Source organism: Neovison vison, chromosome 4 (genome assembly GCF_020171115.1).
Source record: "Neovison vison isolate M4711 chromosome 4, ASM_NN_V1, whole genome shotgun sequence".
Classification (NCBI taxonomy): Eukaryota; Metazoa; Chordata; class Mammalia; order Carnivora; family Mustelidae; genus Neogale; species Neogale vison.
Window position 1 is genome coordinate 144,446,336 of NC_058094.1, and position 21,023 is coordinate 144,467,358.

The window sequence follows — 21,023 nt, forward strand, 5'->3', positions numbered from 1 at the left end:
AAGGAACAGATTCTATAGATTTTAGCACATTTTCTTTGTTTTACTCTTTTCTTTGAGGGATTCAGTATGTGTTTGAATGTGTGTTTGAGACAGAATGTAGAAGAAGGTGACCATTTAAAATTGTTTTAACATTTAGTATGTTTTTCTAAGTTTTAGATTTTAGGCTTCTTCTGATTTAGATGTAGATAGCAAATATCTTCTGAGTAGGGAAAAAACAAGAGACAAGCTGTTTTAGTTCAGGCTAAATTGAATGTCCAGCAATTGAATGTCTTGAATCCCTGGTGCCCAAAGGAAATGACAACAGAGGGGCTTACAGAGAGGAGAGGGGTCAGTACACGGTTGCTGCATGAGGTAAAGTAAGAGGGAATACATCTCGCCTAGTAAATAACCTGCAGTTGCCACAACTTATCACTGATGTCCTTGAATCCTGTGGGAATCTGTGCCTGCAGCCATTTCAAAGTAGATCATAAAGTGTAAGAATAAAGAAGTGTTTGGGGAACTATTTCTAAAGAAAGTGTAGAAGAAAAAATATATTTAAATATGGTATTTTTTATAGTCCTCTATTTTTTATAGTCCTTTTTTAGTCCTTTAGGTTTTACTGAGAAAATATTTAGGGATGAGATTATAGTTTTGTTATTGTTGTTATTACATCATGTTCATAAATTTGAAGCTTAAAGTGTGGTTTAAGCTTTTAGTACTACTAGTAATGCTAATATATCTAAGAAATTATCTGTAAGCACAGGAAGAAAAATAACAGTATTCTTGTTTTCCTCCATATGTGGAACATAGGGTAACAAAGATGCTTTCTTTCAAGTGGATGCTATTGTTTATTTCAAAGTTTGTAAGTAGCATAGTTATTGAAAGTTTAATAAATTACTTGGAAAGGATTCTTTTTAGGCATCTTTTCTACATACGCACTTTTAAGTTTGCTTTACAACTTATTTCTTTAAGTACTGTTTTTTGGAGGCTAGATCTGTAGGTAGCCCAAGATAGGAGAAAGTAAAGTACTACCTAGAATATTCATTTAGATTTGTCTTCTCTATCTTTATGATATTCTTAAAAATAGTAATTATAATTTTTAAAAGGGTCAATTGAAGGATTTATTTTTATATTCATTTATGAGTGCCAAAGACAGAATGATTTATTTTCTAAAACTTTTTGCATGGTCCTTTTAAAACAAATCTGTTACACATTAAGTTTATTGTATTTTAAACTTTTTTCTTCTTAAATATCATAATTTTCTTAGAAATTACTCAGAAAAATTAACTGCTTAGGCAGTGCTTAGTAATCTTTTAGAGTGCAATTCCAAATTTCTGGTGCCAGGTTTTGTTGTTGTTTGGCCATGTGCCTGTGGTGAACTGTGACATAGTGACTAAGAAGTGGATGCCGGATAATTGACTATCTATATATTCAATATACATGGTATATATGATGTATATATACCATGTACCATATGTATATATGGTAGAATGCTCAGAGTACAGTCTTCTGCCTTGCCCGTAACTTACCTGTCTCATATGCAGCTGACCAACCTGATGTAATTTCTACTTCAGTCATGAAACTCCCAAATCTCAAATTCTTTCACACACCCCATATATGTATATACATATATATACACACACACATATATGTATATATATGCATATATATGCCACTTAGCTCTGCCACTTCAAGCTATATATGTAGTTTTATGTACTTCAGTTTCCTTATTTCTAAACTCTTGGGGCAGCCAAGTGTACTTACCTCAGATGATTTTTATGAGGATAAAATGAAATACTCTCTATTAAAGTACTTATATAAAAATATGTTAGGTGATATTAGTGATAACAGTAAGTTATTTGAATAAATATTCTTTTAAAGTACAAATAATTTCTGGGGGGATCATTTACTTTTTGTGAATTATTTGAATGAACTAATACAGTTGGTCTTTATGTAGCCAGGACCTAGCACTGCCTAGGAAATAGCAGCTTATCTTTGAGCAGGGGACTAGATAAGTCATCCAATGGATGTTTAGAGCATGGGAAGAGGTAGGTTCTGGGTCACAAGATGGCGAAGGGAGCTGGTACAGAGAAGCTGCTCAGAGTACAGTCTTCTGCCTTGCCCGTAACTTACCTGTCTCACATGCAGCTGACCAACCTGATGTAATTTCTACTTCAGACATGAAACTCCCAAATCTCAAATTCTTTCACGTATTTTTCAAACGATTTTTTTTTTTTTGATGAGGAAGAGATTGTCACAATTCTGAAAATGGTTACAGATCTGTCCACTAGCTCTCAGTTGACTCAAAAGACAGTATACACCAATGTGTTTCTATATATACTGGTTATTTTTTCTTTATTTTTACAGTATGATTGTATGCTAGGGAAAAATGGTCCCTGAGAACTAAAATGAATGAGATCATAAAACTTTGCAAATAAAGAATCATGAGGTCTGGCTCCAGAGCGTATGTTCTATAAGCATTATGTTACAACTACCTCTTAAATAATAGCCAGTTTTATTGAGTACTTTCTGTGTACTGGCCACTGTTCTAAGCCTTTTACCAATATTGACTCAATTCTTACAAAAACCCTGTGAAGGAAGGCATTATCATGAATTTTCATTTTATAGATGAAGAAACACAAGATGTGTCATTTACCAGCTTTGTTCTTGGCAAGTTACTTAACCTTTTTGAACTTGAGTTTTCTCTTCTGTTAAGCAGGTATATTATATGCCCCAGAGGAATTTTGTGAGTTAAAAAAAAAAGGGGGAGTGGGGAGCACATGTAAAATGCCTGATAGCTGAAAGGGATCAGTTAATTTTAGTTCTCTTCTTCCCGCTGCTGAGCAAATGTTCATGGACTTAAAAATATATTGTAATCTTACTAATTCCAAGATCATAAACTATGGCTTGGGTATGGAGACTGCTAACCAAAACTGCTTTAGGTTTGCATCATATGTTAAAGTCATATATTAAAGAATATGAAGTTTGAAGGTTGATCTGGCGGAACAGCTATCATTCTGTTGATGGCCAGGTTTGGTTTGACAGATGGCTGGGTGAGTGGGTGTCCTTCCCCATTGTTTTATGTCTTTATACTGATTGATTTATCAACAAGGATATCTTTTCCACATAGAACAGAGCTATTTTTTTGGTGAAACGTTCTTAAGGGGGAGGCAGAGTCTTTAATTAGGAGAAATAACCTAGTTAGGTTTGTTTTTTTTTTACTTTTTTTTTTTTTTTTTTAATTAAAATGTAGCATACATATAGAAAAACACAAGAGGTGCCTGGGTGGCACTCAGTTGGTTAAGCATTGGACTCTTGATTTCAGCTTAGGTCTAGATCTCAGAGTCATGAGTTTAAGCTCCACATTGGGCTCCACACTGGGTGTGGAGCCTACTTAAAAAAAAAGAGAAAAGCACGTAAACCATACATATGCACCACAGTGAATTATCACAAAGTGAAAACAGCTGTGTAAATATAATCCAAGTCAAAAAGTAGAAAATTACTAACATCCAAGGAGCCCACTTCATGCTTCCTCCCAATTTCTACCTCTTCTTCCCTCCTCAGAGATAATCACTTTATCTTTGCTTAATTTTGCCTGTTTTTGAACTTTTATCTAAAGGGAAACATACAGTATGCATTCTTTTTTATCTGTCTACTTTTGCTCAATATTTTGAAATATTCATCCATGTTAAATGAAGCTGTGGCATATCTTGAGTGGTCCCATGGTCATCTTTAGACAAAAGGGTAAGCAAGAAGCAGTATTTAGCTATCTTTCCCAGTTGGGCCTTCATAGGGTACCTTATTTTTGGCCTTGAATAATTAAGAATTATTTTTGTATCACAACCACATTGGTTGGTACTGACATGCTAATAGTTTGCTCTCATTATTTTATTAGATACAGTATTTACAAGATAAAGTATTGGATAGTTTTAAAATTTATTTAAAAATTTTTGGAAGCAATTATGGGGCACCTGAGTAGCTTAGTCAAAGTGTCTGCCTTTGACTCAGGTTATGATCTCAGGGTTCTGGGATTGAGCCCCACATCCAGCTCCCTACTCAGCGGGGAGCCTGCTTCTTCCTCTTCTTCTGCCTTTCCCTCTGCTGTGCTCTCTCTCTCTCTGCCAAATAAATAAATAAAATCTTTAAAAAAATTTTTGGAAGCAATTTCTAATTTACAAAAAGTTGCAGGTACATTAAAAAGAACTTTTCCTCTCTTTTCCCTACTCATCCGAGATTATTTGTGACCTGATGCCCCGTGACCCCAAATACTTTAGCGCATGTATCTTAGAATGGCATTCTCTCACATAACTACAGCACAGCCATCAAAACGAGAAAATGGACTCATTGCTCCAATCTGATCCTCAGACCCTATTCAGGATTTGCCGGTTGTTACAATAATGTAGTTGAGAGCAAAAGAATCCAATTGAGAACAACATACTGCATTTAAGTTGCTCTGTTTCTTGAACTTTCATTTGGAGTAGTTGTTCATTCTTCAACTTTCATGATCTTGAGACCTTTGAAGATTACAGGCCAGTTGTTTTTTGGAACTACCTTTCATTTGTTTGCTTATGGTCAGATTCAGGTTGTGCATCTGACAGAAATATCACAGAAATGATGCTTTCTTCTCATTGCATCTTGTCAGGTGTTACAGGATTTCATTTTATTTTATAACTAGTCATGTTCACTTTGATCATTTGATTAAGATGGCATTTCTTTTCTCCTTGTTGTGGGGAAGTATCTCAAAACCTTGTAAATACCTTGCTCCTCATCAGAATTTCAACTTAATCATTTTTCATATCTGCCTGGCTTTAGATTATCCTGTTTTATGTGTTTTTTTTTTAAATTTTTATTTATTTGAGAGAGAGATTACAAGTAGGCAGAGACGCAGGCAGAGGGGGGGGGAAGTAGGTTCCCTCTGAGCAGAGAGCCTGATTTGGGGCTCGATCCCAGGATCATGACCTGAGTGAAAGGCAGAGGCTTAACCCACTGAGTCACCCAGGACACCCCAGGATATCCTGTTTTAAGATAGGACAGTTACCAAGGTGGGTATCACATAATCACATGAGCACTTTAAAAGCAAAGTTTTCTGTGGCTGCTGAAAGAAGGGGAAGTCAGAGATTGGGAGCATACTTTAACTTCTGGGTAAGATGGGGATGATAATAATAATGTCTACCCCATAGGCTCATTTAGAGGATTAAATGAGTTAATGCATGTAATAAGGGCTCCATTGATTTAATCAATTAACATTGATTAAATCAGTGTTAATACAGATGTTCTCAGTTCTGATTTTTATTTCTCTAATATTTCAGAGATGAAATTTAGGCATTCTTAAAAAGGCAAAAGAGTTCAGAAATTATTTCTGTGTGGCCTTGGAATATTGAAATATGTTTTTATATTTGTACTTGAACATGTGTATTAGCTTTCCATTGCTGTGTAACAAATTACCACAAATTTAGTGGCTTAAAACAATACACATTTATTAGCTCACAGTTCTGCAGGTCAGAAATCCAGGTACTGTTGCTGGCTTCTGCTCAGGATATCAGATAAAATTAAAATTTTGGCTAAACTCTATTCTCATCTTGAGTTCCAGGGAAAATAGCTTCCGAGCTCGTTCGTACTCGACAGAATGCAGGTTTTCACAGAATGCAGGTTTTCTTGGCTGTAAGAATGAGATCTGAAGCTGCCTTGCCAGCTGTCAGCCAAGTCCCAGGCCTCCTGGAGAGCACCTGTGTTCTTTGCCACATACTTATCCATCCAGCAGCTAGCAAGGGATTGTTCAGTCCTTATACTCCTAAACTCTGACTTCTGTGACTAGCCAGAGAACACTTTGTTTTTGAAGGGCTTGTGTGATTAGGTCAGACTCATCTGATTATCTCTATTTTGGGGACTATCTTTGGGACTTTAATTATACCTACAAAATTCTGTGATAGCAGTACCTAAATTAGTGTTTGATTGAATAATGAGAGAAGGTATGCATATATATCAGGGGCTGGCAGTCTTGGGGAGCTATCTTAGAGTTTTGCTTACTACAGTATACATGTATCATTTTTTTTTTAAGTTTTGTTTTTAGTAATCTCTACACCCAACATGGGGCTCAAACTCTTTTCTCTTGAGATTGTGAGGCACACTCTTCTGACTGAGCCAGCCAGGTGCCCCTTTTAGATGGTTTTCTAACAAATAATTTCAAATAGAATAATGAATTTTTTGGAAAATCTCACTGAAAGAGAGTTGAAAGTTTCCTAAATTGCCTATCTAAATGGATTGTTTGGCCTCTTAAAGCAATGCAAGTTTTTCTTTGCAGTGTAAGGGAAATAGTCTCTCTGTTTCACCTGGATCAGGCTTTGATAACTTAGTGCCCTTATTGGTTTAGAAATAAATTCCCAGGACATCTCACAGATCATGATCATGAATTCAGGCACTAGAATCTCTGTGCCTATAGGCAAATTATATTTTGCTTTCTTGGCCAACAAATGGGCATAATAAAAGTGCAGTTGTCAGGAATAAGTGAGGTAACAGGTGGCCATAACTAACTCTTGATAATTAAGCTTCACCTGTTGAGAGCATGAATATTTAGTGAGCACTTGGTCATTTCTTAATAAAGTTATGCCGCTGTCTTGCCCCCATCCCCCTTTTCAGGTAAGAGTGAAATATATACTTACAAGTTAAGGAATAATGGGGAGATAAATGGGAGGAATGTTCAGTGGGAATAGAAATTTAAAAAAAAAAAAAAGAAATTTATTATATCAAAAAATTTTCTAAAAATTATTTCTGCTTGGGCATTGGAATTATTTTTGTGATTTTATTAGCAGGCTTTTTATTTCCAGTCTCTGGGCAATTTGGAGGACAGTTTAAAATATCAATGGGCCTAAAGTTAGATTTTGGTGTAAATAATCCTATATATAGGGAAGTAAGATTTGCTTGTATTTGAGGATTAATACAGGAGAAATGGGTATAATATTAGAGAGCACGTTTGAATGTTAATAGCCAAAGTTGTGAAAAATATTTTGTATTTAGACAGATTATTTTGTCAAATTTCCCTTGTTTGTAAGGGCTAGGATTTATGATTTACTTAAATACCAAGATAGTATTTGGACAGTTATGGGTACTCATAATGTTATATACTCAATAAGTTCTTGTGGAATGACATGGGGAAGATAAGAAGATAAGAATTTACTGAATTAAAATGAGAAAATAGTCTCCTATAGTTATCTGCATTACTTTTTACTGCTATTTGTAAATGATTAAACATGTATTTTAATGGTTTGGCCAAGAAAAAAAAAAACATTTCGCCAAGTTGTTTACCAGTTATTTCTGATATTGTGACATTACTGTTATTAAGCAGTGTTTAGATCTTGAAAACCTGAAACTAAGTTCAGAAAGTTGGCCTCTCCACACTTAATATTAACAGAGTTTGGAAGATTTTTCTGCCCCAAACTGTTGCTTTTTATGGAGTAAAATAGGAAAAACTGTTTCAAGGATTAGTTCTCAGCTCTCTCTTACCTTCTAGATTTGAGGTTGGATAGTTAATATGTTAATATTTACCTCTGTCTATCCCCAGGCTTCATTATGGAATCATTTCAGTATGAAATAATTGTGATCAAGTTAATATTAATAAATGGCAGCAGCTTGTTTTTATAAGTTTGCTTGAACTTCTTCTTGGTAGAATTCCTGTTGATTCTTGGAAAACTAATAACTAATTTTGATTAGTTAGTGCTTCTCGGACTTTGGAATACATAGAATTCTTGGAGAGATTGTTAAAATGGATTTCTGGATCTCATTCTTAGAGGTTCTGATCGTGTGTGCCTGGTATGGTGCCAAGAACTTGCATTTATAGTAGTCTCAGGTGGTGGTGTCAATCTCATAATTTTGAATTTTACTGAATGAGATAATGTTTGATTTGTGAAAATGTTCAGCCCTTGGAAAGTAACAGGTTAAATTTAGTGGTATTGTGTGTTTTATGGTCCTTTATGACAGAATTATAAACTAAAATTACAAATTATGCTTTGCTCTACTACTTTATATATAGAGGCTAATAAATTAGGCAGGACTTAGCCAATTCAGGAGTATTTTGTATGTTGTTTTACTATCATTTTTTGTATTTGTTGTTTTATTATTATAATAAGCTATAATAATATTTTACCTGAGTAATTATATTGAAGGAAAATTACTTACATTCTAATTAACATTGTACTTGAAAAAATTCCTATTTGTGGTGAATAAGTGCTTTCTCTCTCTTTTTTTTCCCTTTATTTACAGGCAGCACTTAATTTTCCTAAATATTGTGAACCTGTGGTTAAAGGAGAAGGTAATTGTGTAATTTTACTTATTAATATTTGTTTTGAAACAATTTCTGTAAGATCTGAATTTTTGAAATTTTCTCCCTTTTGGGGTAGCAAATGAACGTGATACTCGCAAACTCTGGAGAAATATTGAACCTCATTTGAAGAGAGCCATGCAGACTGTTTATCTCAGGGAAATATCAAGGTAATTTTCTGTTAGTGTGTATAATATTTCTATCTTTAATGTAGATATTTTGTCTACTAAAGTTTACATGTTTTCCTTTACCTTCTTCACACAGGAAAAAACTCATGAGTTTTTAATCATTTCTTCTTATTTTGGGAAGGACAGACAGTTTTTAACCAGTATGTTACACAGTTTGAAGCAAGACATTTATTTCACAATTGCTAACTTTTTTTAGGTCTGGAAAGCTACAGGAAAATCAGCTTTAGCTTTGTTTTTTATATTTGGTTTGGGTATTTGAATAGGTTTAATGAAAACTTGATTATTAAAGCAATGTGTAAATCAAATCCTAAGTCTGCACTTGTCTGCTTTTAGAATTTCATAGTAGTGAAACTGCTCAGGAGTGGGGTGGCATTTAGTGAGAAGAACAGGGTTTGATTTCCATATCAGCCATTTTCTACCTCTAGGCCTCAGCTCCCTCCTCTCATAGTCTTTCCAAGTCTTTCATAGTCTTTCCAAGTGTGTGAGAACAATTTATGAATAATACAGTGCCTTAGAGGTGGTAGATTAAGCCTCAGTTATAAACATCAACAACACGATCTGCTTTTCTCACTTTCTGGTTGGTTGTATTATCATTTTTCTCTCATAAATACCTTAATCTGTAACTACTGTTTTTTTTATTAACATATAATGTATCATTTGCCGCAGGGTACAGGTCTGCAAATCATCAGGCTTACACCTTTCACAGCACTTGCCATAGCACATATCCTCCCCAATATCCATATGTAACTACTATTCTTTACTAACTTTGCTTTTCATTTAATTAACTGATTAGATTATAATTCAGGGAGCAAGTCAATAGTTATAAAATAAATAGAAACATTACAAAGATACTGTTATTCCGCTTTTCAATAATAAAAGTCATTTGATGAGGATTTTTGGAAGTCACAGAATAGAAAAGCTTGTGATCTGCTCTTTTAAAGATAGAAAAATTTGGATGCTTGTTAAAATGATTTTTACATAATAAAGTACTTAGAGTTTCTCATAGGATAGACATGACTATGCATGTAAATCCAGTTTTCTCCACAAGATCAATAAGGAGATGAGATAAAATCACTCATAACTCCTGTCTGCAGTATAACTGGGATGCTGTGGAGTTGACTACAAACTTCAGTTTATGTGTAATTAGTGAAACAACCTAAGCCAGTGGAGCCAGCTCCTGAGCTCATGCTGAAATAAAATGTTAAGCAGTGACTGCAAGAAGAGGATGGGCTCACTAGTTGTGAAGAAAGACAGATGAAATCACCTCTGGATGAGAGTCTGGCCCTGAGAGGGAAAACATTGAGAACAAGTGGGACCCAGAGGGTTAGAGCACTGGCTACTAAAGAATCAAAAGGAAGTGTTTTAAGAGTATGTATGGTAAGAATTATCATGGTAGTCTTGGAAAAGGATTGTTGTTGTTGTTGCTTTTTTAAAGGATTGTTTAAGGGAAGACAGAAAGATGATTTGGAAACTGAGGGTATCCCCTGAAGAGTAGGTGGGTAGTCAATAAAAAAGCAAGGGGTAGAAATTAAGATAGCCATGGCACCACCCCCCTATCAAACAAACAAAAAAAGAATGATGAAATTGGAAGGTAAGCCAATCCCTCCCCCTCAAAAAGGCACTATGTTTTAAAGAAAATGTACTTCATTCTTACAGAAGAAGGCGTTTTAGAACCGAGAACTCTACTAAGCCATCCCAAACCTCTCACCCCCCATTCATAGTATCACCTGTTTGCTGATTCAAGCAAACGTTGGGCATTTCAAAATGAAGAGAATATAAATAGAAAATCCACAAAAAGATATTTTAAGAAGAAATAGAAAATGTGAATAAAAAAATTTTCGCTGATAAGAATTTTTCCCTTCCCACCAAGATAAAGCACAGGAAGATATAACACAGTACAGCAACCTCACTTAAATTTTAAACAAGCATCTTCTAATATGAAAAAGTACTTTAAATCAGAAATTCAGCAACTCAGAATAGAAAAATAGGAGGATGTGAAACAAAATTGACCAAACTCAGGAATGGAATTCAAGCAAAAGTAATTTCTTCAGATGAACATGAAATTTTAAGATATCCAAAGGAGAGTAGATTCAATTGAGAATATAATAAAGAATATTGAAGAGAAGAATGAAAACAACCAAGAAGACAAAACTAAATAAAGAGGTAAAAATAATCAAGTAGAATGTAATAAATGTGATAGGCAAGGAAGATTCAGTGTATGTGTAATTGGAGTTCCTAAAGAATGAAAACAATGGATTTGAATAAAGATCTAAGACTGTTACCCAAGATTTTCTAGAAGTGAAAAAAAGACCTGGTTCCACATTTTTAAAAGAAGATTTTATTTATTTATTTGAGATACAGGAGGAGAGAGGGAGAGAGAGCGAGCCGGGGGATGGGCAGAGGGAAAGGTAGAAGCCAACTCCCCACTGAGCAGGGAACCTGATGTGCTGCTCAGTCCCAGGACCATGACCTGAGCTGAAGGAAGATGCTCAACCAGGACTGAGCCACCCAGGTGCCAGTGCATAGACTTCTTAGTTAGATCTCAGTTGAAACTGGTTCTACCATGTAGAAGCTTTGTGTTGATTAACTTCTCTTTCAGTTTTGCCATTTGTAAAAAAGGAAAAAAAAAAAAGGATATGTTTCTGTCTTATAAGTTCATGAATATTAAATGGAATATCTTAAGAACTGGGTTCATGAGAGACATAAATGTTAGTCTCCTCTCTTCTCATTAAAGATGTCATTTTATCCCCTTGTTTTGCAAGTGTAAATAATGTTAAATGGGTAATTGTTACATAAGAAACTCTTACCAATTTGAACTGCCTCAAAGTCTGGGTTATAACAATGTAAATGAAAAATTTATTTTTATTTGCATTTATAAGAAGTAATGAATGTGAAAATGCCTTATAATCTGTGAAGCAATATTGAATTATAAGGTGGAAGAAGTGATCTGTTTTGAAAGTCAGCTTGTTGTGCTAGCTCTGCTCTCCACATAGGTTACTAGTAGTATGTCATAATTTCCCGTATTGCTGTACAGGCATACCTTGGAGATATTGCAGATTCTGTTCCAGACTACTGCAATTAAAAAAAATAATAATACAATAAAGTGAGTCAAATGAGTTTTTTGGTTTCCCAGTGCATATATGTTAGTTTACACTGTACTCTCATCTGTTAAGAGTACAGTAGTTTATCTTAAAAAACCACACAGTGTACATATACCTTAATAAAAAATATGTTGCTGCTAAAAAATACTAACCATCATCTGAGCTTTCAGTGAGTTGCAATGTTGTTGCAACTAGTGTTAGGTCCATTATCAAAGGAATGCTAGTGTTGGGTCCATTATCAAAGGAATGAGACTGAGACAAAGTGAAAGTTATGCAAAGCCTTATACTATGCCAAGCATTAGAAGTTAGACTGACCAGCCAGGGGAATGAGACTGAGACAAAGTGAAAATTATGTAAAGCTTTATTCTATGCTAAGCATTAGAAGTCAGACTGACTGGCCAGGGCTGCCTCCGAAGAGAGCAACGACCCCTCAGTCTTACAGGCTAGTTTTATAGGGCACAAGCACAGACCTCTATGGCTTTGGCTGATTGGATGTCTTACCTGTCTGGCCTTATTTTAGGTGTGTGTTTTAGCAACGATTACCTGGAACCGATATCACTAACTGCTGAGGCGTTTATTAAACAACAAAGTGGCTACCTAGGCAACAAAATGGCTATCTAGGCAACATGGAGTCACTCTGGCTAAGCAGGCCCAGGCAGGCCCTAGGGGTTTAACAGGTTTTAACATGAAATTGGCCCCAGCACTAGCAGAGGGTCTTGCCTTATGTCGATGCCTGTTCAGTGCTCAGGGTGGTGGTTGCTGAGCATTGGGGTGGCTGTGGCAGTTTCTTAAGGCAACAGTGAAATTTACTGCATCTTCTGACTCTTCTTACTGACTCTTCTTTCATGAACGATTTCTCGGTAGCTTGTAATGCTGTTTGATAGCATTTTACCCACAGTAGAACTTTCAAAATTGGAGTCCGTACTTTTAAATCCTCTTGTCACCTTAACAACTAATTTTTTTTTAAAGATTTTATTTATTTGACAGACAGAGATCACAAGTAGGCAGAGAGGCAGACAGAGAGAGGAGGAAGCAGGCTCCCTGCTGAGTAGAGAGCCCGATGTGGGGCTCGATCCCAGGACTCTGAGATCATGACCTGAGCCGAAGGCAGAGGCTTTAGCTCACTGAGCCACCCAGGTGCCCCTTAACAACTAAATTTATATAGTATTCTGAATCCTTTGTTGTCATTACAGAAATCTTCATTAGCATCTTAACCAAATTCCCTTTCAGGAAACCCCTTCCATTGTTCATCTGAAGCAGTTCCTCATCTATTAAAAAGTTCTGTCATGAGATTGCGGCAGTTCAGTTATATCTTCAGGCTCCGCTTCTAATTCTAGTTCTCTTGCTCTTCCACCCCTTCTGCAGTTATTTCTTCCACTGAAGTCTCGAATCCCTCAAAGTCATTCTTGAGAGTTGGAATCATCTTCTTTTAAACTTCTTTTTAGTGTTGATATTTTGACTTCTTCCTGTGAATCATGAATGTTCTTAATGGCATCTGGACTGGTGAATCCTTCCCAGAAGGTTTTCAATTGACTTTGCCCAGATCCTTCAGAGGAATTACCATCTCTGGCAGCTCTAGCCTTGAGAAATGTATTTCTTCAGTAATAAGACTATAAAGTTGAAGTGAGTCCTTGATCAAGAGGCTGCAGAATGGATATTGTGTTAGCAGGCCTGAGAACAACATGAATCTCTTTGTCCATCTCCGTCAGAGGTCTTGGTGACCAGGTCCATTGTCAGTGAGCAGTCATATGTTGAAAGGAATCTTTTCTGAGCAGTAGGTCTCAACAGTGGGCTTAAAATACTCCATACACCATGTTGTACACATGCGCTGTCAGCAGGCTTTGTTGCTCCATTGATAGAACACAGGCAAAGTAGATTTAGCATCATTCTTAAGGGCCTTGAGATTTTTGGAATGGTCAGTGAGCATTAGCTTCAACTGAAAGTCACCAGCTACATTAACCCTTTACAAGAGAGTCAGCTCCTTAGCTATGAAAGTCCCAGATGGCATCTTCTTCCAGTAGGAGACTGTTCCACCTACACTGAAAACCTCTTGTTCAGTGCAGCCGCCTTCATTCATGATCTTAGCTAGATCTTCTGGAAGAACTTGCTGTAGCTTCTACATCAGCACCTTCTGCTTCACCTTGCACTTTTATGTTATAGAGATGGCTTCTTTCTTTAAACCTCATGAACCAACCTCTGCTAGCTTCAAACCTTTTTTCTACAGCTTCCTCACCCCTCTCAGCCTTCATAGAATTGAAGAGTTAGGGCCTTGCTCTGGATTAGGCTTTGGCTTAAGGGAGCGTTTTGGCTGTTTTGATCTTCTGTCCATATCACTGGCCATATCCCATATCCAACACCCCTAAAATATTCTCCAGATCAGCCACAAGGCTGTTTTTCTTTCTTACTGTTTTGTGTGTATGCTGGAGTAGCACTTTCAGTTTCCTTGAAGAACTTTTTCTTTTCTTTTGCAACTTGGCTAACTGGTGCAAGAGGCCTGGCTTTTGGTCTATCTCAGCTTTTGACGGGACTTCCTCACAAGCTTTAACCTTCTCTAGCTGGTGATTTAAAGTGAGAGACATGCAACTTTTCCTTTCACTTGAATACTCAGAGGCAGTTGTAGGGTTACTGATTGGCCCAGTTTCGATATAATTGTGTCTCAGGGAATAGGAAGGCCCAAGGAGAGGAAGAGATGGAGGAATGGCCAGTCAGTGGAGCAGATAAGTTTGCCGTCCTCTGTGGGTGCAGTTCATGACCCCCAAAACAATTAGAATAGTAATGTCAAAGGTCACTTGGTCACAGATCACCATAAGAAGTAATAAAAATGAAAAAATTTGAAATAGTATTAGAATCACCCAGATGTGACAAAGACATGAAGTGAGCAGTTGCTGTAAGAAAAATGGCACTGATAGATTGTACTTGATGCAGGGTTGCCACAGACCTTCAGTTTGTTTAAAAAAAAAAAAGTACTATCTGCAAAGCACAGTGAAGTAAGAATGATAAAATGAGGTATGCCTTTATTTCCATAATTTTCAGCGCTGTTTGCAGTTTTGATAAAAATACATACAGTTTGATTTGGAATATTTAGTTCTGGTCTGGCATTTATTTTTAAATTGGTATTTTAAGAGCTGAGTTAAAGAGTTGGAGAGGGTTCTTACAGATCATTGCATCTAACTGCCTTATTTTTTGGTGAGAAGGTTATTGATTTATTCAAGGTCATACAGCTAAAACGTCTCTTGGGGCAGTCTTTTTCCTTACACTATAGTGTGTTTCCTAATGAATTTTGTCATATCATGGCTTCATATTCTTAATAATATTTGAGGGTGTTTAGTAATTTTAATTGCAGGTAAGATCAGAGAGGGGCAGTGGAAATGAAATGGCATTCTGTAAGGATTCAGGTCTTAGCTCTGGCCTGGTGTCCTTGGGCAGCTTAACCTGTGGGCCTCAATTTTCTGATGTAATGGTACTTATTTTAAGAGATTGTTATGTAGGGTCACCTGGGTGGCTCAGTTGGTTAAGCATTAGCCTTTGGCTCAGGTCATGATCTCAGGGTGCTGGGATTGAGCCCCACGTTGGGTTCCCTGCTCAGTGGGGAGCTCGCCTCTCCTTCCTTTGATCTTCTCCTCCCTTTGAGCTCTCTCTCTCTCAGATAGATAAAATCTTTTTTTTTTTTTTTTTTTTAAAGAGTGATGTTACGGAGTTAGAAATAGTTTATAACAATTGCATTTAATATGCTAACTGGAGCATTGGGAGTTTTAACTGAAGGATAGGTGATGTTATTTATTGGTACTTTTTGATAACTTTAAAATAATGATCAGGAAAAGAGATTAAAAAATTAACATCTGGATATTGATATGTAAGTTTGTGTTGTTTTAATATTCCCTCAATGATTTCGTTAAGGTACAGCATGTACATTGCATGTCTGTGTTGTCCTATTTATAAGGAAATTGATTATTGTCTTAAGCCAAAAATTATTTTTTCTAGGACTCTTTTAAGTACAGTGTACTGATTTCATATATTTTCAAACCATTATTGCTCTTTTATTTTCTTTCAGTTCACAGTGGGAAAAGTTACAGAAAGATGACATAGATCCAGCACAACTTAAAGGTATCAGAGGAAGTACTGAGACAGTTACCAGAGACATTTCTTTAATTGATTACTAATAAGCAAGATACTAAAATTAATACTAAAGATAGCATCAGTCAGTAAATGGTGTTATGGAAAAGAATTTAGAAATTGTGATGATATTTTAATTAATGATTTTCTCTTAAGTGAAACTCCCAATTTATGAGAGGAAATAATTCTCTAATACCAGTTTTCTATTTTCTAAATGTTGAATTATGTCATGTAAAAATCAAGCAGTTTAATTTCTTTAAATGCTTTTGTTCAGTTCTGGGCCACAATTTTATCTCAGTATATATGTATTTCTTGAGTTTTATGTTAATCCAGTTTGGGGGATGCATTTTTGTTGGTTATGTTTTTAAAGCTTTGTGCTTTTGTTTTATTTAAAGAAACTATTATTTTGGATTTATCCCAGTAGAACAAATTGACTTAAAAAAAAAAATTGAGTAGCAGAGTAGCGCAGTGGAAGCGTGCTGGGCCCATAAAAAAAAATTGAGCAAGTGTCTTAAATATTCTTATTGGAAAAAGTAGATCACTGGCTAGTGGTTGGAGAAAATGGTATAAAATTAAGTGGTGTTGCAATTCTCTTTTGTCTATTTTGGTTTCTGAATGCCCTAGGGGCTGTACAAGTGATTTTCAGTTGTGTGTTCCAGTGGAAAAAAATAGATGCTAGCCTTAGAAAATCTGCAATAACTGGTCTTCACTATTCCCTAACTGTATGACCTTGAGTCTAATACAGTGTCCTCATCTAAAATAAAAAGAATGTCTAACTTTAAGTTATGGCAAGGATTTGAAGATGCCTCAGTAAATAAGGTGGCACCTAGCACATTGTCTATGCTAGATACTCAGTAAATATCAGATTCCTTGCTTTCCTGTAAAAATCGATGGTATTTGACCAGGTCCTTTGTTTTATTTATCCATTCATTTAGTTATTTCCATAGGGATAAAAAAACAAAACCCAGATGTGTTTGCATCAGGAAATATTATAGCTCGGTAAGAAATATATATACAACTCACTGTTAATACAAGGTATAAAGTTACATGGATCATAAGTGAAATTCACAAGGTAGGGATAGTTTTTTTTATTTTGGTATGACAGGAGAGCAGCAGGAAGTTTAATGGAAAGTATGGCTTCGAAGGACAGGATGGATAGGATTTAGACCTCAGAATAGGAGGAGCTAAGCAAAAATAATAGAGTGAGCAAGCATATGATTAATAGTAATGTTCACCACCACTGCCCATTATAATGGCACTTTAAACTCAGGGAGTAGGTCATTTTTACCAGAGAACACCATTAAAAGATCAGTGAGAAAAGATAAGAGATACTTAAAATCTTAGTGGTAGCCTACCAAATGCCTTCATGAAAGATCTTTGTTATGTAGGTCTCTCGGCATATACTCACGTGGAGCTTCCCTATTACTCTAAGTTTATTCTAATTGCTGCATACCTCGCTTCATACAATCCAGCAAGAACTGATAAGAGGTTCTTCCTTAAGGTAATAATTGTTTCTTTTTACTTTGCTTTTGAAGATTCCAGGGATGTTTTGAAATTTCTCAACACCCGTAAGTTCTCAGGGGCAGAGATTAGAATAAGAGATTGCTAAATATATATTTAGGACTTACTCTTCAAAGACTTTAAATTAGGGTCACAACCTGAAAGTATGTTGCTTCACAGAAGAGTTCAGGTATACTTTAGGTAATAGATTTTAAAAATATATAAATAAGGTTTTGTGTAAAGTATGAGAGATGGGAATAATTTTAAGGGTGGTAACTCCTTTATTGTTCTAAAGCTCCTTCAGTAGTGCCATACACTCCATACAGCATTATCCAGAACATTCAGGAGACTCATCTGTGTGTACATTAGTTGGAGAAATCCCATTTTGGAATTGTTTTCTTTTTGGGAAAAAAAATGCAATTTGATTCATTATTAAATATATTTCTAATAAATTTTTATTTGTTGTTTTGCATATCTCTCCCAGTAGTCTTCGTTTCATGAAGTCAAGGACCACATCTATTTTTTCTCCACTTTAAATCCCAAATGCTTAACCAGATGTTCTTAAGTGTTTCTTAGGTGAATTGGCAGCCTGCCTTAAGGATGAATAAAAACCCATTTATCTGTGAAAGTTTTGTTTTTATAGAAACAAATATGCTGTAATAAGTTAGTAAGTTAATAAGTTAATAATAAGTTAATATTAAAATAATAAGTTAATCTCTTAGGAAGTATCACTATTTTAGTTTAATACCTTTTTCTTTAAATACAGAAGTAATCTTGTATATGATTGAAATCTAAGTCAAAGCAGCCTAAAATATGTTGTTATTTTAGGTGGTAGTAAATAAAATAAGAAAGCCTAACATATGTAAATTAGTATTATATATGCCAGGTTTTAAATTACGTTTTCTGTTTTTGTGGAGTATTACCTTTTTTTTCTCCATCCTAACAATTATTTTCCTTAATTGCAGCATCATGGGAAAATCAAGAAAACCAACTTTCTAAAGAAACACGAAAAGGTATTTACCTTCTAATTTCTCTTGGGAAAAACTCATGAATTCAGGTCACTGTGGAAAGTGGATAAATGCATGCTTTTATTAGTCATTTGGATATAAGAATTGATAAGGTACCGTTATAATGTTGTATTTTGTTACGTTGAACGTGGTGATGAAGACACATTCGGGTGAGCTGGTATTGGAGATAAAACTGAGTTGACAAGTTCTTTCAGTGAATTCATAGATGAAAAAGATTACCCTGGAATTTTTAACTAAACACAGCTTGTTTTCCTGCTTCCTCCTTTGAAACCCTCACAAAAATGACCCTGAAGAAATAATAAAGGTGAACATATGGGGACTAAGTGGACAAGAGACCCACACGACTTGGAACTGCACTGTAGGTAGATGCACAGATGACTGAAAAGGCGAGAGGGCAGGCACCCAAGCCCCAAGCAAGCAGGTTTGACCTGAGGAATGTGGAATAGCTTAGAAATCAGAGGCCCTGAGCACATTTGAAGGCGGGGTGTAGGGCCACATTGAAACTGGTGGAAGGAGTGTGTAGACTGCTCAGATACTTGTTCTGCTCTGTATGTCAAAACCACCTCTGCCTCTCTTGGGAAAAGGTGGAGAAGTTCTGTCTGTAAACTTTATGCCATAGAAGCTGTGAGTCTTATTTCTCAGTTCCATTCTTAAAAGCAGTTTTTCTCAGTATGCCTTTCTAAAATGGTAGTGTTTTCTCATGACTTTGAAGACATTGTTTTGCTGTCTCTGGCTTTATTGTTGCCACTAAAAAATTTGCTGTTAGTCTGTTATTCCTTTGTTGATACCTGTGTTTTTCTCTACAAGTTTTTACAAGTTCTTGTTTTTCTCTTACAAGTTCTCCTCTTGTTTTCCTTTAGTGTTTTTACTGTTTCACTGTGGTGGATCTGGGATTGAATTTTCTAATTGGGGTTCGTTTTGTTTCCTGAATTTGAATAACGATACCTTTATTCAGTTCTGATGAATTAACTTTTCAAATAATAGCTTCTCCCTCATTCTAACAATGTCTTCCTGAGATGCTGATTAGATATAAGTCAGATCTTCCTACTCTGTCCTCATCTCTTAAGTCTTTTTCATTCTTTATTACCTTTGGGCTCTGTATGCTGAATTCTGGGTGATCTCTTCACTTCTATGTTCTGACTTTCTCTCCAGCTTTGTTTCTTTTGTTTAAATCACCTTTATAATTCCAGTAATGTCATTTGTAATTTTTAGATGTTTCATCTGATCACTTTTATATTTTTCCTAGTCCCATTTTTCTTTAACATAGAAATATTTTACATTCTGATATTAGAAGTCCTTGTCAATCTATGAAATCTCCATTTTCTATTTTTACTCACTCATGTATGTAATGCCTTGCTCCTGAACATTTTATTACTTTTAATTGTTGACTGAACTTCATCTTGGAATTTTTGAGGCCTGAAGTGTGTTCCTTTAGAATAGTTTTATGTTTACTTCTGTGCAGGCACTTAAGAATGCCAGATCTGAAATTCAGATCTTAGCCTTGGGGGTTTTCAGATCACAGAGGTACTGTGAATTCTGCCCCCATATCAACATTAAGCCACAGTTTATAGTTGCAATTCTCAGGGAAGACTTTTGTCCTCCCTTCATACAAAGTTAGAGTTAGGCAGGGAAATTTTCTTACCAGATCCATTTGCTTGGAATGGGAAATTTTTTCTGGTATTGCCTCTTCATTGAGACATCTCTGATTAGGCTTTCCACCATAAGCAGATAGTTGATTTTGTACCTTCTTTCTTATGTGTGTAGTTGGTTTGGGTAATAAAGGATTGTTAGGAGAGAGTGCTTACAGCTGGGGTGGTCAGGAAAGGATCTGTGGTAGGCTTGCATGTGAATGGCACTCAAAAATCATGGGGACTGGGGCACCTGGTGGCTCAGTTGGTTAAGCATCTGTCTTTGGTTCAGGTCATGATCTCAGGTCCTGGGATCAAGCCCGTGTTGGGCTCCTTGGGGAGTCTGCTTCTCCATCTCTCTCTCTCTCTCTCTCTCCCCCCTACTTTTGTTCTCGCTTGCTCTCTCTGTTCTCTCTCTCAAATAAATAAATCTAAAATAAATAAATAAATAATTAAAGAATGGTGGGAACTGATGGGGTCCGTGATCAAAGGAGCAAGACTGATACAAAGTGAAGGTCAAGCAAAGCTTTATTTCGCGCCAGCATCAAGAATCAAACTGACCCGTTGGGGCCGTCTCTTACAGAGAGAGTGACCACCCTCAGCTTCACAGACTGGCTTTTATAGAGCAAAGGCCATGTGGTTGAGCCTGGCCAATGAGATCATCTCCACCTGGCCTGACTCGTCCTTGCATTCTGGGCTCTGTTATCTCCACCTGACCTGACCCGTCCCTTATTAGGGACTGGTCGACCATATTTTACTGGTTTCCCGGACTTGCTTCTAAGTAAGTTCTTCCGGGGGCGGGGGGTGGGGTGGGGCAGGGCCAGTTTAAATTTTACTGCACAAACAACAAAATGGCTGTTCAACCGAGATGGAGTCACTCTGGCTAAGTAGGCCCTTACAGGAACTGGATGTGCAAAGATGGGAGAGGGAGTATTCCACTTGAGGTAATAATTAGGGCCAAGAGCAGAGGTGAGAAAGTGTAGGGCATATAAAAGAAATAGCAAAATGTAATTGGCTGAAGTGTGAAGTGAGTTTCAGAGAAAAGTCATGTGAGGCTAGATTATAGAAGAATTTTGTTACTCACCAGTTCCTTAAGGGAAGGAACCCATCTGTTCACATCTGTGTCTCAGCACTTGGTGGTATTTGCAGGTGTTTACAAGTGAATAGGTAAG

General features: G+C 36.2%; 1 protein-coding gene across 2 annotated transcripts in view; it reads left to right on the plus strand.

Annotated features, from left to right (window-relative positions):
- ORC5 (origin recognition complex subunit 5) overlaps positions 1-21,023 on the plus strand; it is an 89,736-nt gene that overhangs the window by 25,187 nt on the left and 43,526 nt on the right. For both annotated transcript variants that reach the window (XM_044245850.1, XM_044245851.1), the window contains exons 7-11: positions 8,236-8,284; positions 8,373-8,463; positions 15,634-15,686; positions 17,084-17,196; positions 18,161-18,208. In XM_044245850.1, the coding sequence (XP_044101785.1) occupies positions 8,236-8,284; positions 8,373-8,463; positions 15,634-15,686; positions 17,084-17,196; positions 18,161-18,208 (354 nt within the window). The remainder of the gene's footprint in view (positions 1-8,235; positions 8,285-8,372; positions 8,464-15,633; positions 15,687-17,083; positions 17,197-18,160; positions 18,209-21,023) is intronic.